This window comes from Myotis daubentonii, chromosome 16, assembly GCF_963259705.1.
Source record: "Myotis daubentonii chromosome 16, mMyoDau2.1, whole genome shotgun sequence".
Taxonomy (NCBI): Eukaryota; Metazoa; Chordata; class Mammalia; order Chiroptera; family Vespertilionidae; genus Myotis; species Myotis daubentonii.
In genome coordinates, this window is record NC_081855.1 from 53872015 (window position 1) to 53888746 (window position 16732).

At 60.9% G+C, this 16732-nt stretch overlaps 1 protein-coding gene across 3 annotated transcripts; it reads left to right on the forward strand.

Moving 5' to 3' along the window:
• Window positions 1-444: 444 nt before the first annotated feature.
• NHERF1 (NHERF family PDZ scaffold protein 1) lies at window positions 445-16240 on the forward strand. Of its 3 annotated transcripts, none has more exons than XM_059671116.1 (6): window positions 445-1142; window positions 11003-11164; window positions 11907-12060; window positions 14166-14212; window positions 15279-15368; window positions 15594-16240. In XM_059671116.1, the coding sequence occupies exons 1-6, from the start codon at window positions 681-683 to the stop codon at window positions 15780-15782; spliced, it is 1104 nt and encodes a 367-aa protein (XP_059527099.1). In that variant the 5' UTR covers window positions 445-680; the 3' UTR covers window positions 15783-16240. The 3 variants fall into 3 exon arrangements, with proteins under 3 accessions (XP_059527099.1, XP_059527101.1, XP_059527100.1); XM_059671117.1 differs by having other exon boundaries at window positions 446-1142; window positions 14166-14206; XM_059671118.1 differs by lacking the exon at window positions 15279-15368 and having other exon boundaries at window positions 14166-14206.
• Window positions 16241-16732: the final 492 nt, after the last annotated feature.

Here is a 16732-nt window from a genome sequence, read left to right on the forward strand (position 1 = left end):
AACGGGATCGGTTGCCCCAGCAACAGTCGCTCCCCCGCTCCCCCCCCCCCCCCGCCTCCCCGTCCTAAGCCCCCGACTTGAAGCTGCACACAAGGTTTTGGCTAAAGGCTGTTTAAAACGTTAGGGTCCCGGCTTAGCTCTCCTCGACCCCCGCCACACACGGGTGGGAGAAATCAGAACCGAGCCAGCGGGCCCTTCGGCCCAGCACCGGGAACTCGCCCCGCCCCCGCCTCAACTCGGGCCACTTGGTAACAAACACTTCCACTTCCTGAGCCTCTTTCTTCTCCCGCCGCCGAGCGCCGCGCGGAGCGCAGGGTCCCGCCCCCGCGCGTTCTCATTGGCCAGCGTCGTTCACCCGGCCAGAGCGCCCCCTGCCTGTGGTCCCTGATTGGCTCAGGGTGCTCCACACCCTCGGCGCGGCCCCGCCCCCTAGGAAAAGGGGTCGGGGCGGGTTCTGGGAAGCTCAGACGCCGCGCGGGCGGGGATTGGTCCGTGCGCTCGTAGTGTAGCTCCCCGAGGTGCGCGGCGGCCTTTCGCGGACCACCTGCTCGCTCCGCCGGCGCCGGGAGTCCTCGCGGCGCTCCCTCCAGCTTCCTCGTCCGCGGGGAAAGGGCTGGGTCGTCCCGTCTCCGGCCCCCGACAGGACCCCGCGTCGAACCGCTGAGCCGTCGCAGGGCGAGATGAGCGCGGACGCGGCGGCCGGGGCGCCCCTGCCCCGGCTCTGCTGCCTGGAGAAGGGTCCGAACGGCTACGGCTTCCACCTGCACGGGGAGAAGGGCAAGGTGGGCCAGTTCATCCGGCTGGTGGAGCCCGGCTCGCCGGCCGAGAAGGCGGGGCTGCTGGCAGGCGACCGGCTGGTGGAGGTCAACGGCGAGAACGTGGAGAGGGAGACGCACCAGCAGGTGGTGAGCCGCATCCGCGCCTCGCTCAACGCCGTGCGTCTGCTGGTGGTCGACCTGGAGACGGACGAGCGGCTGCAGAAGCTGGGCGTCCAGATCCGGGAGGAGCTGCTCCGCGCCCAGGAAGGGCCCGGGCAGGCCGAGCCGCCGGCCGCCGTCGAGGCGAAGGGGGCTGTCGGCGAAAATGAGCCGCAGGCCGCCACGCCGGAACCCCGCGAGTCCGAGAAGAGCCACCCCGAGCGGGTAAGTGGGGGCCCGGGCCGGGCGGCAAGTCTGGAACGGGGCGAGGGGAGGGGGATCGGGGAGAGACCCAGGCGCCCGGACGCCCAGCCCCGCGCCCAGCCTGGTCTTTTTGGAAACTCGATCCTCGAGGGGGAAGCTGCTTCCGCCCGCCTACCGGGCGCTCGGGCGGTTGCAGGCTTGGGGCTGCTTCCCACGACCCCCACCCCTTCCCCGCGCTGGGCTGGGTCTCTGAGCTTTTCTTGCCACTTGTTCTTTGGCCTTTAGAAGTGAGAGGGAGGGAGGGAGGGAGGGAGGGAGGGAGGGAGGGAGGGAGGGAGGGAGGGTGGGCGGCCCAGTCCCCTCTTTCCTCTGTTCTGTTGGTGGTGGCTGCTCCCCTGTTTGGGGAAACCTCTAATCCCGCCCATCCCGGGGCCGGCTTTTCAGCCACCCGATTCCCAGCCTGCCCAGAGGTGCCAGCTTCCTCCGTGGCCCCAGTGGGTGGTAACTGGAGCTGGGATGAAGCAAGTGGGACCCGCGGAGCCCGGGCGCTGGGAGGGGGAGGGGGAGGGGGAAAGGGGTGGCAGGCAGGGCTGTCTCCGCGCCTCCCCTCCAGCCCTGGTATGTGTATCATTAACTTCAGCGGCTGGACTTCATCCTCCTCCTTCAAGTCCGGTGTGACTTCTAAGAAAAGAGAGGAAGCCCCACCAACCTGGGCGCTGTGGGGTGGAGTTGCAGAGGTCTCCGGCGGCTCTGCCTCCTAGGATTTATGATTCTCAGGAATGTGAGGAGTAAGCGCTCGCTGGTATCTGAGCGCGGGAGGGAGGATCTTGGAGGAGAAAGACGGCTGGGGGAGGGAGGAGAGGGAGTGGTCCGTGGCGCTGGGCCATGCAGGGGCCAGCCAGCAGCTTCGGGAAGGGGGTCCTGCCCAGGCAGCCACCTCACTCCAGTCCCGGGACAGCAGGAAGTCTGGTTGCTTTTACCCATGTTTAGAGTTTCCCAAAAACGATCCCAGTCTGGGTCAGCTGCAGAATGAGCAGGGGCAACACTGGAGTTGTACTCAGGCTCTGTCCCCAAAGTCTGAAGGGGGAGGCCTCGGGGTGCCGACTGGGGGGGAGCAGGGCGTGGGCCCATTTGGTGGCTCTCCACCTGGTGGCAGCATGTGGCTCAGGTGTTCGTGGCGCCAGCAGGAGCCTCCCCTGGTCAGAGAAAGGGCACAGCTCAGCCTAAAGGTAGAAGGTGGAGCCAGAGAGGACCAACTGATCAGTGGAAGTAACGGAAGTGAGGTCACTCGGAGCCCTGTCCAGCGGAGTGGAGTGCCAGGAATGCCAGGGCCACCAGGCTCCCACTTCCTGCCATTACCGAGCAGGCACTGGCAAGGGTGGGGCAGGGGCCAGAGCACCCCAGCCAGGGGTCAACACCAGGGAGTTGGAGCCCGTGACCTCTGGTCCCAGGCAGAAATCCATTTTGCTGAGTGCATCGATTTGCCATTCCATTATTTTCTGGACTTTGGCACTCCCACAAGTAACCCGCCACCCCTCACCCCCCACACCCGAAGTTGCATCAGGTCAAGCTCCTCCCACTACCCTTTTGGTTTTGCTGCTGCGTGTGGGAGGGCCCCGGGGGAGGACCTAGCACATGCCTCCCCTCCTCCCCCGTGCCATCTGAAAGGCAGCAGCCTTGGCTTCCTGCTCTCTGGGTGAGCACAGAACCCCAGGCCCCCGGCGGTTTGTGTGTACCGGGTTAGGGAGGAGAACCAGCCCCGGTCCTGGGGACACCGTCACCAGGCCTCTTGGGGTTTCAGGTCAACAAGCAAATCAGAACTTCCCTGAGCCTTGGTTCTCCCATCTGTAAAGTGGGGGCCTTGGATTACAGTGACACCTGTCCTCTAGAACTCTACACATAACGGGAAGCACTCGCACCCCTGTGGGATGCTGAACGGAGCTCCTTTAGGCCCAGGCATTGGAATCCGAGCGCTGCGTAGCCACTGCCTGTAGCCTTGGGCACAGCCAGTCAGCACTCTTAAGTCCCTCCAGTGGGAAATTCCCATGAAATCTGGTGGACTTGAAGGTGACCCGTTCTGTCACCACAAAAATGTTAATAAACATTGTAAATTATTTTCCCTAAAAGGCCTCTCCGTGGGGCTGTTTCGGCCTCTCCATTATCCTCACGTGGAAAAGCTGTTACTTGGAAAGGGGCCTGGGCGGCAGGGGACATCTGATGGGGAAGACCAGCTTGGGGCGGGAATGCTACGGGCAGAGGGTGAGGGGGCCTGTCGCGCTGTGTGGAAGGAGGTGGAGGTGTGCCTCCGTCTCTGCCCCCCTTTGTGGTGGCTTTCCCCGCCTCCACCCACAGGGATGGGACCTAACCCCCTGGAGCTTGGCGCCTGGCACAGGGACTCACAGCGGCGAACGGGCAGGCCTAAGCCAGCACCACTGTACTGGCGGGGCCACCTCAGCCTCCCTAAGCCTCCATTTCCTCTTGTGTAAGTTGGGGGCGACAGCAGCAGCCTTGAAGGGTTGTCAGGATTACTCAAGGGTGTCTGTTAAGCTCAATGCCTGGCACCAAGTGGGCGGTAAACGTTGGTTGTTGGTATATGAATCAGTAAATATTCCACAGCAATTGTTGCCCCATCCATGGGGCAACTAGCCCTGGATCAGCCTCCCTCGTTAGGCAAGTGCAGCTGCAGCCACACCTGGCACGAAGTATGTGCTCAACTAAGGGTGTCGCTCCTATTGAATAATCACGTTCCACAGCCTGTCACAACCTGGCAGCCTCTCTCCCCACCTCCCCGCTGTGTCCACCCAACCACACCAAGGGTCCAAACTCCCCGCTAGCACATCATGCTGGCTTGGCCTTTGAGCCTTCACACCTGGTCCCCTTCAGCCCCTTCTCCGCGCGGCACACTCTCCAAGGCCACTCGCTTCCCCAGGGGCCTCTCCTCACCTCCTCCCACTCCCTGTCCTTCCGCTATTGCTCTGGACAAACGTGCAGGATTTGAATTCTCTGTTTATGATCGCTGTCACGGCGTGGCGAGTCCCCAGGGCCACACCTGCCCTTATTTGTGTTTATGTCCCCGGCATTGTGCCTTACACAGAGTAGGGAGCGGCTCAATCAAATTTTGTGAATTAGTGAATAAATGCATAACAGCCACCGGCGACCTTTGTCCTAAGTCATCTCGTTCCAGTACACCTGGGCCTGTTTACGCCTCAAAGCCTCAAACACGCCCAGAGATCGGAATTCCAGAAGAATCTACCCACTCCTTTTTCTTGCCTTCTAGCAGCTTCCATTTTAAAATTAGAAAACCGGAATGCCTGGGCTTTGGGGTCAGTCCTGCCAGCCCGCTGGCTCTGGGCCCCTCATTGTCCATTGTTCCCTGTGAGCCTCAGCTTCTACATCTCTGAGATGGGATGCCAGCACCCAGGGTTGCTGAGAGGGTTCAGTGGTGGGGTGTGGCTGTGTCAGTGCCCGTGCCCGGTGTGGGGTGGTTTCCACCAGACCTGACCCTGACCCCAGGGGCAAAGATGGTGCAGGCACCCCAGCTAGCAAGGTGGGTGGGCGGGCACAAGTATCTGGCAGCCTAGCAGCCTCTTCCCCATTTCTGGGGGGACGGAACCGGGTTTGAGCTCAGGATGTTTGGATGTGAAATGGACAGGGTGTGTGACCTTTTTGTGTGTTGGGTCCTCCTTCTAGGCCATGTTTTGGGGGTCTCTCTCTCCCCTAGGATAGCCCCTGGCTCTTACTTTCAGGGGTGTGTCCTGGAACCCAGCTTGCTCTGACTCCAGTGTCTACCTGCATACCCATTTGGCCACACATTTGGATTGTGCTTGGGGGCCTGACTCTCCAGCTGGTCTGCCCATCACAGTGGCACAGATTCATGCTGCTTGGACCCTCTCCCTGCAAGGGTCCAGGTAGCTGAGCCCTTTGGGCCAGAACTCCCAGGTGCTCCTGTCCCCCGCAGTGTCCTTCAAGCACCTGATGGAACACCTCCGCCCAGAAAGGGCGGACTCCTTAGACCCATCCATCCCTTCTCCTGAGATGGGCTGGGTGGGGAAACTGGTGACTAAGTCTCTGCCTTCACCCTCGGGTCCTTAGAATCCGCCCTCGCTATCTCTGGGCTGTCCTGAAGTACAAAGGGCTTCCCTGGAGGCTGATCTTGACTATTGGCCTGGCCTTCCTTAGACCCCTAGGCAATGCTTAGGTTCCTGCCCTAGAAAAAGACAAATGCTACCGATTCCCTGAGGTCCAGGTTCAAGGTGCTGCTCTCTGTTGTGCAGTTGAGCTCCCATCTCTCCGTGTTATAAGGTCTTTGGTGGGGATCTGGAAATGTTTGGGGCTGACAGCCAAATGGGTGAGGACCTAAGCAGGCCATTGCCACAGCCACTGGCTACGTGTGGCTCCTAGTACATGAAATGTGCCAGTCCACACTGAGAGGTGCTGTAAGCGTAAATGCCAGATTTTAAAGACCTAGTACAGATAACAAGATGTAAAATAGCCCATGGATAGTCTTTTAAATGGATTACCTGTTGAAATGATAATATTTTGGATGTGCTGTGTTAAATAAGATAATACAACTCGTTTCTCTTGTTTCTTTTTACTTTTTAATGTACCCCATAGAAAATTTTTAAATTCCCTATGCTAAAAAACAAAATTCAACCAAGTAAATTTGAAGGTCAAATTGGCTTTATTCGGTGATTCATGGGGTCGTGAACACAATACAATTGTATACAGGTGACGTATTATACAAATATACACCTGAAACTGATATAATTTTATTAACCAATGTAACCCCAAAAAATTCAACTAATAAAACGACGCGTGAGTTGGGCAGCATCCCAATAGCAACTGGACGGCTCGCTGAGGGGTTGGACAAAATGGAGGAATTTTATAGGAAGAGGATGCAGCCAAGGAACTATGGGCAAAGGAAAAGAATGGGCGATTTGGGGCCTGACATCTGTGCTTTGGGAAGGGTTCTAATCCTGCAGATTGCCTCTTCTCTCTATGGGGAGAGGGCCCAGGGGACGGGTTACCTTACTGGTGTTTGTCCAGAAAATTCCAGACTGACTGATTAAGATGATATTTCTTGGAGAGGTTGAATCCGCAGTTAGACCAGGTAGTGAGTCGAGGTGTGGTGTCGTGGGTTATTAACATGAGTGATGCCATATTGGGCCTGTGGAATGGTTTCTTCTTTAACGCCTAGATGACTGGCATTATATTCCTATTGGATAATGCTGGTCTGGATCTGCGTTCGGAGCCTGCTCTCTTTGAACCTGAGTTCCTTATCTGTGAAATGAGGGCAATAATACCTTCCTTGCAGGGTTATAATTGAGTTTTAACAAGAAAATACACATAAAGTCCTAGTGCCGTGATAGGCGCATAGTAAGTGCTCAGTAAACAGTCTTTCAGTAGCGCTCCAGTTTCACAAGCTCCCGGAAGGTTCTTACAAGTAACCTCGTGAGACAGGCCACAGGAGTTAAATCCAGCGGCTTCTCTGGGGGAGGAGGAGGAGGGATCAGGGGGGCTGAAGTGGAGTGCCTGCTGGGCCGCGGGCATGGGGTGGCCAGCCTGGAAGGTGGCCAGCCAGGCAGCAGCCCACGTACCAGCCTGCTCCGTCCCAGCCTTGCCCAGCCCTGGGGAGACCTGAGCCAGCCTCTCCCTCAGATGGGTCGCTGGACAGCACTGGGAGGAAAGAGCCGGAGGGGGATCTGGCTCAGGGCCCCTACTGGGGCCTGTTGGAGAAGTGGCCGCCACTTAAGCTTATGTCTCCCTCCTAGATCCCACCCTGCTGGGCTCCAGAAAAGTGCCTCTCCACGGAGAAACAGCAGGAAGTTCAGGGTCGAGGGCTAGAAGCAGCTCGCTTTTTGCGATTGGAGGTGTCTAACATTCCTTAGACGGGAGGTCCTGTGGGGCGAAGTGGAGCCACTTCAGGGCATGAGTCAGTGGCAGCCAAGCCTCTACCTCCCCCGGGGTGAGGAGAGGACCCATGAACCTAGAGCTGGGGACACTGGCCAGTAGGCTGGGTCCTGGTCACTTCCCGGCCTGCCCTAAGGACAGTGCCCGCATGCTCCCCGTCACCCGTCACCCCAGGCAGGGCCGGCTCTCCAACCTGGCTTCCTTGAGAGCACTGAGCTGCTCCCTGAGCAGCCAGGGTTCCTTAGCCCAGCACTCCCTCTGCCTGCCCACCAGGACAGCCAGGCCCTTCCCCTGCCCTGTTGGCTGGGGCACCTTTCTTAGGTGCATAAACAGGAGCCCTGGGCTGGGTGGGGCTGGGGCGGGGGTGGGGGGATGGGCAGCCCTGGGAGGTGAGGGTCACCTCTATTGTTCCCCTGGCCACCTGGTAGTCTCCCCTCCTGCAGCCCGCCCCTTGCAGGAAGCTGCCTGGCTGTTCTATATGGGCTCTTCACCATGGCACCGGCCAGGGAGGGGCCAGGCCCAGCGGGGCGTTGGCCCCCCAGCCATCCTCCCCTGGGCCTGATCCCCAGAGACAGTCACTGGGATTAGGGTATCGACTTTCCCCGGCTTTCCAGGTGGCTGCTGGTGGTGCCTATTGAATTCCGTGCCCGCCATCCGCTCCCTGGGCTGCGGGGGTGGAGGTGACTGGGCGGCCACTTGGGGTGGGGCTGGGCTCCCTGGGAGAGAGGAGGCAGGCCTGGGACAGAATTTGGAGCAGCCCGAGAACCTGGTGGCGCCATGAGTCTGGAGGCAGGTCTCCTGGCAGGGTCTTTTCCAGAAAGTGGATCTGGCGTTTTCTGGAAGTGACTCAGACTCATGCCGCCCCAGCCCGTTTGCACTGCCCACTGGCCACCGTTGCCTCACGTTCCTTCCTCTCGCTTACAGGTCTCTGCCAGTCTCCTCACTGAGCAGAACCTGATTTTTACTTCTGAGCTGTGCTCCCTGAGGCTCTGAACACCCTGAGACCATGTTTCTCTTGTAGTGACCCCCAGCCCGGCTCTGGACCCCTCGAGCACCAGCACAAGGCTCCCCCTGAGCCCCTGGGCCACACCGCAGGCCGGGGATGGCTTGGACTTGCCATTTCCCCCTCTCCCCAGGCCCTGCCCAGCTCTAACCCAGGACCCACTGTGGCCAAGCTCCGGGCAGCTGGCCCCTCCCATCTTCTCTCCTCAGGACTGGGCCAGCCCCACGACCCCCAGGGAGGCTGCCCCCAGGGACTCCTGTCAGCACCAGTCTCCACCCAGGATGGGCTGGGCTGACTCAGCAGCTGGCGCTGACACCTCCTGGAGACAGCGGGGAGGGGAGGGGGGGCGGGGAGAAACAAGCTGGTCTCTGGGAGGAATGCAAGCCTGCAGCTGGCCCTGGGAAGGGAGGAGCCTCTGGGGACCTGGGAAGGCGGGTGCAGGATGGGGCTCTGTGGGTGTCCAACACTTCAGAAGGGGTTTCCTGTCCGCCTGCCCAGAGGGCAATGAGCAGGTCCCTGACCCCTCTGGCTGGGTCCCTTATTTCTTCCATCCTCGTGGCTCAGTGCGGCCTCCAGCTTTAAGGACAGGTCACCAGCAAGGCTCAGTAAGGGGAGCCCGAGACACAGAGCCCCGGGCAGCAGTGCAGCCCTGCAACCTGGAGAGCACCCACGCTGCCCCCTTCCCCGCCCAGGCCCAGCCCAGGCTGCTGCTCGCTGTCCCTGTCATCGCCTATCCCAAGCTCAGGCTTAGCTCTGGCTGCGAGAACCTTTCACGCACCCGGAAGGAAGGCTGTGGTTTCATCAGCTCCCAGGCCCCTCCCCGCAGAGGCTGCAGGCACCTCGGGGAGAGGACTCCAGTGCTTGTGACCCTGCTGAGGCCTCAGCTCCGGGGTGGGGGTTGGGGGGCCGTGCGCACCTCCCAGTCTGAACTTGGGTCTTCAGGTGCCAGCCCACAGATGGTGGGAGGAACACGGGCTCCAAGTCAGAGACAGGCTTGGGGTTCGGGCTCCTCCCCTGTAACGCCATGTGTGACGTCAGGCAGTGGGCATGGCATCTCGAGTCTCAGTTTCCCCATCTTGAAGCTGGGGGTGACCAGCCTGGGCCAGGTTGCTCTGGGAAGGCTCTTCGGAGTGAGGGCAGGTGGGGAGAGGCAGACAAGGGAGCTGCCCCTCCCTCCCCACGTTCTCAGGGCCGTGGTGGAGCTGAGCCTGGCTGGGCCGAAAGCTGAGCCTGCCCAGGTGGCAGCAGCTGGTCAGACCTGTTCTGCTCACCTCGCCTGGGGGAGGGCGGCCAACAGCTTTGCGGAGGGATTAGCTTGAGGGGAGAAGAGTTTGTCTTACACCCGGAACAGGAACGAGATCCCAGATCCCAGAGGGCTGTGCTGGCCGGATAAGCAGGCATCAGCTGGGCATGCTGGTGGGGCCCTGCCACGAGGAATGGGAAGGAATGAGAACTCAGAGAAAGGGGGGCCTGGGCCTCTAGCCCAGATTAGGGTACCCGCAGGCCCAACTGTCAGCCCTCCTTCCTGTCTTGGCCTGTTCACACCCCCCACCAACATCCTGAAGCACAGAAAGATCCGCCCCAGCACTTAACGGAGGCAAAGTCACCCTGAGAGTGAGGGGTGGGGACTGATGGCGCTGCCTCCTGGGCCGGCAGTAGGGACAGGTGGCCTGTGAACCCTCCTCACCTCCACTCCCAGCTGCGACTGGGGTTTCAGAGCAACCTGGACCCAGCCCCGAGCCCCAGAATCTCACTTCTCACTTTCATTTGACTGTTTGTGAGTGTTCACAACAGTGGGAAAGTACTCCGCTCAGGGACTGTACACTTGTGGGGTGTCTGCTTTTATGTTAAGAGCCTCAGGAAACGGGCTCTGAGAAGGAAATCGCTGCCCCAAGTCACACAGTGGGGCAGCTGGAACCTGGGCCAGGGCCTTGACTTCAACCATTGCTCGTGGCCTGGTGTCCAGGGGCAGCCCAGAGCTCATAGGCTGGCTGCTGTGCCCTGCCCTAGGCCTGGGAGTAGGGGGAGAGGGACCCCAAGTCAGCCCTGGTGCTCAGGCGGCAGTGTCCTGCCCACTCACACCCGATTCTCTGCATCATGTACACGCCTTCTGGGCTGCAGCCGCGCAGCCGCGAGCTCAGCTGCCCGAGGCGGCCCGAGGATGGCGGGATGGTCCCAGCTGGGTGTCTGTGTGCTCCTTGGGGACCAGCTGGATCTCTGAGCTTCTGCTATTCTCTGCTAGACCGGTCTTGGCTCCACCAGTGGGGTTCTTGTCCTGTCCAGGACCCCCGACTGTGCATCCCCCTGGTCTGTGGTCATTGGCCACTCGGCTTGGCGGGGGAGAGACAGGAGCCTGCGTGAGGAACGGCTTTACTGTAAACACGCTGCCCAGCTTTCAGTAAACACCGGGCCTGCCTCCCTCTGCAGACAGGAGCCTGGATGGGGAAGGGGCCCTGAATAGCAGGGCTGGGCTGAAGGAACCCCTTGTGGCTGCGGCCGTGGCCTGGCCAGGGCCACCTGCGAAGGCACAGGCAGATCTCTTGCACTGAAACGGCCCTCACATCTTATACAGAGGCCAGGGTTCCCCACCCCATGTCAGGTACCCACCTGTCACCCCCCAGGAGGGCCAGCTGAGCCGTTGGTAGGAGGGACAAGGTATCAATCAAAATAACCATAGAATGTCAAAAGGGGAGGGACTTAAGCTACTCTGTCCGCACTCCTCATTTGCAGAACAGGAAACTGAGGCTTGGAGAGGAGCCTTGTTGCCGAGGGTCACCCAGACATTTCGCTGCAACATGGGGTCTCCACGCAGTGTCGGGAGCCCCGGCCAGCGTTCTCCCCGGTGCAGTGGGATCTCAGCAGATTTGCCTGTTATCAGATCTTCCTGGTGGGAGCTGGCGCTGGGCACAGGCGGGGAGAGTGGGGCCCAGGACACTGGAACGACACGGACTGTGCTTTATCCCCACAGCGTGAGCTTCGGCCTCGGCTCTGCGCCATGAAGAGGGGTCCCAACGGCTACGGCTTCAACCTGCACAGCGACAAGACCAAGCCAGGCCAGTTCATCCGGTCAGTGGACCCAGACTCGCCCGCCGAGGCCTCGGGGCTCCAGGCCCAGGACCGTATCGTGGAGGTAATGCCTCTCGCCTTCTCCCCAGGCTCCCCCCAACAGAGACAGCCAGCTCCTGGGGCAGCCATCACACCAGCAGCTCCTTGGTTAGCCCCTGATGTGTAGATGCCGGCGGGAGGGATGGTGGGCGGGCAGGAGGGAAGGAAAGATGGTGGGTAGGCAAAGGACTGGTTTCCTCCCTGCCTCCCCTGGGAGCCTCTTCACTGAGCAGACATACTTGGCAGTTCATGATTCACCCATCGATCCAGGTCGACATCCAGGGCCACCCCCAGAGCTTCCTGCGTCCTCCACGCCAGGCGCAGGGTGGAGTGCGAGGGTGAAGTCCTCTCCCGAGTGAGGCTGTTGGGCAGAGAGGAAACCGAGCCAAGGCCTTGGGCAGGTCCCAGAATCTCAGTCTCCGAACCTTAGAGGTTCTCATTTTACACTGAGCAAGCCAGGGCCGGGGCGCGAGGCCGAGGCAGGTCCACAGGGAAGCTGGGGCCCACCTAGACCCCAGGCCTTGCCCGTCCGTCTTCCCAGCTGTTGGCGTAGTCTCCCCGGGTGTTTTCCTTGGCTTTTCCCACGTGTCCTGCCTCCCATCTGACTATCAAGCGGGAGGACCCCTTGCCTCGTTCAGGACTCTGGGCGAGGGGGGCTCCGTGTCCCCGGATTGCCAACTGGCTGAGGACGAAGAGGACCACTTGTGCCTCCTCGCCCGACGCCCCCAGAACTGAGACCTGTGCTGGTAACCATGCCCCGCCCACAGGTGAACGGCGTCTGCATGGAGGGCAAGCAGCACGGGGATGTGGTGTCTGCCATCAAGGCTGGCGGCGAGGAGACCAAGCTGCTGGTGGTGGACAAGGAGACCGATGAGTTCTTCAAGAAATGCAAAGTGATCCCGTCTCACGAGCACCTGCACGGTAAGCTGGGCGGGGTGGCTGGAGGCCCCCAAGGCAGGGATGTTGGCCAGAGTTCTGGGCGTGACTGGGTCCCAGGTGAGGGCTGACAGCTTCCTGCTGCGATGCTCCCTCCCTCTCCTTCCGGGGAGGCCAAGGGGTGTGGGTGGGGAGGGAGGGGGGCCGAGCTAGTATCAGCAGGAAGCAGGGATGGGCCTTGGGTTTCTGAGGACGGCATGTGACAGGTAAGCAGGCACAAGGGATGGTGAGGTGGGCCAGAGCGCAGCACTAAAGGAAACCCAGCCCCTCACCCCACCACGTTCTCAGGGCAGGGCTATGCCAGGAAAGGGTTAACTCTGGGGCTGCCGCCTGGTCAGATCAGAGTCCAGTGACAGGGGCCCAGTGCCTCCCCCTCCCTTCTCTCAGGTTGTCTTGGAAACCCAGGCTTGCTGGCTGGAGAGAGCAGTGGGTCCCCCCTTGGTCCCTGGGCCCCTGTCTTCCCCACCCCCCACGGTCACCCTGCCAAGCCTGGCACGGCCCCTTGCCCGAGCCCAAGCTAAGTGGGGGCAGGGAGGAGTTAAGCAGCGCTCTGCTCCCTGGTCTGCATTTTCTCTCTGGGAAGATGGCGGGGGGGGGCGGGGGGGGGGGGGCCGGGTCAGGGATAGAACCTCTTTGGTCTTTGCAATGGGCGGCCCCTCCCTGAAGGTGTAAGGGTTCTGTTTGTAAGGGGGGTTCCACATGAAGGACATGACATAGGCTTGGATCCCTGGCTGGAGGGGCCGACTGGGAAGGCCCCATCCTATCAAGCTCAATCTAGGGTGCTAGGGGTGCTGGAGTCGGGGGTTAGTTGGAAATCCCTAGCAGACTCTGCATGGGAGGTGGGATGCCACCTCCCCGTCTCAGTGAGGGGAAACTGAGGCCTAGAGAAGCCCCAGCCTGGCTCTTGGGGACATGGCCTGAAGGAGACACCGCAGAGGTCTGGGTTCCTCCCAGCTCCTCAGATTCCTTCCCGGCCTCCTCCAGCACCTTCTCCCCTCAGTGCCAGGGCACCAGCCCGCACCTCCCTCCCTCCCTGCCTGGCTGGGATGGGGGGCGGGGGGGCCCTGAGAACAGAGTGACTGCAGCCCTTCCCAGAAGACCTGCATGGGAGAGGCCCTGGGACAGGTCTCCCCAGTGTCCCTCCTGGTCTCTCCAGAATGGTGTCACCTACCCATTCAGCCTGGGGGCAGTGGGAGTGAACGTCCCCATGTCCTAACAGTCCCCTGCCGGCCACTGTGGGAAGGCCAAGGGTGTTGGAAGGGAGGAAAGGTGAGAGGCAGGTATGCCTGGCTGCCTAGACTGGGGTCCAGGGTCGGGGGGAGAGGACAGACACAATGTTAAGCTAAGTTCAGAAGAAATCCGCCCAGGCTGACTAGTCCCCAGAAATGGAGCAGCTCCCCTTGCAGCCACGTGGGACCTCTGGCCAGATGAGCCCAGTGAGAGTGACCCCAGGCAGCGTCCGCTCCCTCTGACCCCTCCGGCCACCTTCCTGTTCCCATTGGCTGGGACACTGCCCTGAGCCCTCCTGTCCTCTCTCCACACTGGCCAGTAGGCTGCGGCAGGGGCAGCTGGGTGTGGTTCTAGTTCCGTCTCCTAGGAAGCCTTTGGAACATTCCGATTCCCGGGCCGCTTCAGCCCCACTGGACCAGAGGCTCCGGTGCCGGGGCCCAGGAATCTGCTCCTAACCAGTTTCCCTGGTGATTCTTAGACGGGCGGCCGGCCCTCTCAGCCCCATCCGGGACAGGGCTTGGCTCAAGCAGCTGATGTTCCATCAGGGGCTCGTGCGATTGGGTTAGTAGGCAGCGACCAGCACATTCTTTCTCAGGAAAGCGAGTAGAAACCGTCCATGAGCTTTGTGAGGCCGCGAGGGAAGGCGGGGTGCGGTCAGAGCAGGTTGTGCTATGAAACTTGGTACACTCACGCACAGTGTGTGCCGGGCCGTCAGAGTGGCAGCCGCACTTACAGTGGGGTGCAGCCAAGACACTGACTAGGGAACGAGATCTCTCCCAGCCCCACACCTCTCCCTCCACGCTCCACCTGCCCGCGTGCCCAGAGCTTCTGGACTCACCTCTGCTTTTTCCCTTCACTAGGTCCCTTGCCTGAGCCCTTTACCAATGGGGAGATCCAGAAGGTAAAGGTGAACCCCTAACTGCTTCTCTGGCTTCTAGTCGGGGGGCTGCGGGAGGAGGGTGGAAGGGGGTGTGGTTGGGAGGACAGCCCGCTGGCCCCGGTGGAAACTCATTTCCGAGCTACTCCCTCCTGAGTCCACACTATATACCTACCGGTGTGCCCTCGACCCCTGCCTGGGACCAAGGAGAGACCTGGCACGCCCCTCTGCACCCCACCATCCTGGTAACAAGCCCCGCCTCCAAGTCCCCCACACAGAAGAGGCCATTCTTCCCCCCAAGAACAGAGCAGCAGTGTCTGGCCGCCTGCTGCCCGGCTACTTCCAGTCTGGGTTGGAAGAACAAAGCCCCCCGCCCCTCCTTCTTCCAGGCAGAAGGGAAGGGAAGGCAGTGGAGGCCAGAGCTGAGATGGCAGGGCCCGGCGCCAGCCCGGCCCCAGGAACCCAGGCAGGGGCTGAGCGCCAAGCTGAAGGCCTGGCCAAGGCCTTCACTCTGGGGTAGACTGACCATGGAGCGAGGCTCTCTGCACGGTCTGCTCCGTCTCCCCTGCCCAGGGCCACCTGTTGGGGGACACAGCAGGGGGCGTCCCTGGACCACCTGTCACTCCATTTGGGGTGCAGAATCTCATGCACCTTACTCCTCACTCCTAAGCCCTTTTTAGCTGCTTTGGGGTTAGTTTTAAGATTCCTGGGTCAAGTCCAAGTAATTAGGTGGCAACAGGAGATTCAGGGAACATCACAGGGGTTTCCCACGCCCCAGGAACCTCTCCTTGGTCACTGGCCCAAATGGCAAGGCTGTCCTGAAGGCCTCACTGGGAGGACTGGGAATGGGCAGTTCAGCTAATCCCCAAAGGGTCCTCCCAGCCTGCACCCAGGCTCCCCTCTGGTCCTGGGAGGAATGTAACAGTGGAAGTCCCCTGAGGGCCGCGGGCAGGCTCAGGCCGGGGGCTCGGGTAGATGGCAAGGGCCCAAGTGGAGGTTCTCAGACAAGGCACCGGTCTTCCCTGGAATCTCCCTCTCCTGCTCGGGACTTCCCCAACCCACTCCCCGCCACCCACACCTGTCCTCTCTCTGCCAGGAGAACAGTTATGAAACCCTGGCCGAGGTGGCCTCCGAGAACCCCAGGCCAGCCCTGGCACGGTCCACCTCCAGTGATACCAGCGAGGAGGTAGGCCGGCGGGTGGGCAGGGGTGGCACTGGGTTAGTGGCACCCCGTTCTCAGGCCACACTCGTGCCTGGCACACCAGCCTGCCTCGGGGTCACCTGCTGAGCCACGTTCTGTTCTTGTGACCTGGCTTCCCTGGGCACTGCCCCAAGGAGCTACCTCCAAGGCTGAGGACCAGGACGCCTCGCCCGGCACTGACTCCCGCTCTGCCTCCCCCTGCTCTTTCAGCTGAACTCCCAAGACAGCCCCAAGAAGCAGGACTCCGCAGCACCCTCATCTACCTCCTCCTCCGACCCCATCCCAGACTTCAACATCTCCCTGGCCGTGGCCAGAGAGAGGGCCCACCAGAAGCGCAGCAACAAACGGGCCCCGCAGATGGACTGGAGCAAGAAAAACGAACTCTTCAGCAATCTCTGAGGGCCTCCTCGCACCACCCAGCAAGCTGGAAGGGCTGGGCCCGCACCCCCCCAACCCCCCCCTCCCCACTGACCCCTGAATGGCAAACAAATCAGCACCAGCAGCCCCCTCTTGGCAAATGTGATTCTTCTAGAGAACTGTTGATTGATCAAGGACCGGGATTGCAGCGGCCACAGCATTTCAAGCGCTGTGGGTTGAGTATCTTATTTTTGTTCATTGGATTTTTTTTTTTTTTTTAGTTCAGAGTAGAGGGATTTTTGTCTCCTGATTAACATGATTTTCCAGGTTGCTGCATGCAAGACATAGCAGCGGCCTCAGCCTTAGACTTTCTTGTTTCTACTCCCACCACAGAAACCCTGGCAGGTGGGGGAGGGTTTGGCCACTCCCTGGCCAGCCCTGAGCCAGGCACCACCATTGTAAGGCAACTCCACCAGAAATTCAACTGGTTTCTCCAAACCTCCTCGGCCTCTGTGTCTTCCTTTAGAACTCTGTCCTCCCGGCCTCGAGAGGTGGCAAACCTGTGTTCCCAGGGTGGCCTCTGGCTGGGAGGAGAGGGCACCCCAGGCCTGGGAGCGGGAGGGCCCTGGGCCTGTCTATAACTGTCCGCTGGCCCCACCCACCAGTTCCAGGCGCTTCCCCTGGTGGTCAACTTGCACAGGCATGTTCGTACCAGGAACTAGGGGCCCAGAGCACATGCTGAGGACCGAGCCTTCCTGAGTCCAGGAGCTTTGGGGTGTGAACCCGCTGGGGCCTGACTGGAAAAGTGAAAGCTTGCCTTTCATCCTCCCGCCCTCAGCCCGTGGGGTGCAGGATTCCCAGGAGTGGCCTGAGCTGGCGCCAGATACGCTCTTATCTGGCCCTGGCCCGGGTCGGAGGGCAGTTCCCAGGCCTAGGCGAAAACAAACGGCCTCCCCGGGCCCCAGGATATGCCATGTGGCAGGTGGGTGCGC

What these genes read in the sequence shown, in the direction of transcription:
- NHERF1 (XM_059671116.1), top strand. Translation starts at nt 681, where the DNA reads ATGAGCGCGGACGCGGCGGCCGGGGCGCCCCTGCCCCGGCTCTGCTGC. An exon ending in GTCTCACGAGCACCTGCACG is followed by an intron (nt 12,061 to 14,165) that starts GTAAGCTGGGCG and finishes TCCCTTCACTAG; the next exon opens with GTCCCTTGCCTGAGCCCTTT. An exon ending in GGGAGATCCAGAAGGTAAAG is followed by an intron (nt 14,213 to 15,278) that starts GTGAACCCCTAA and finishes TCTCTCTGCCAG; the next exon opens with GAGAACAGTTATGAAACCCT.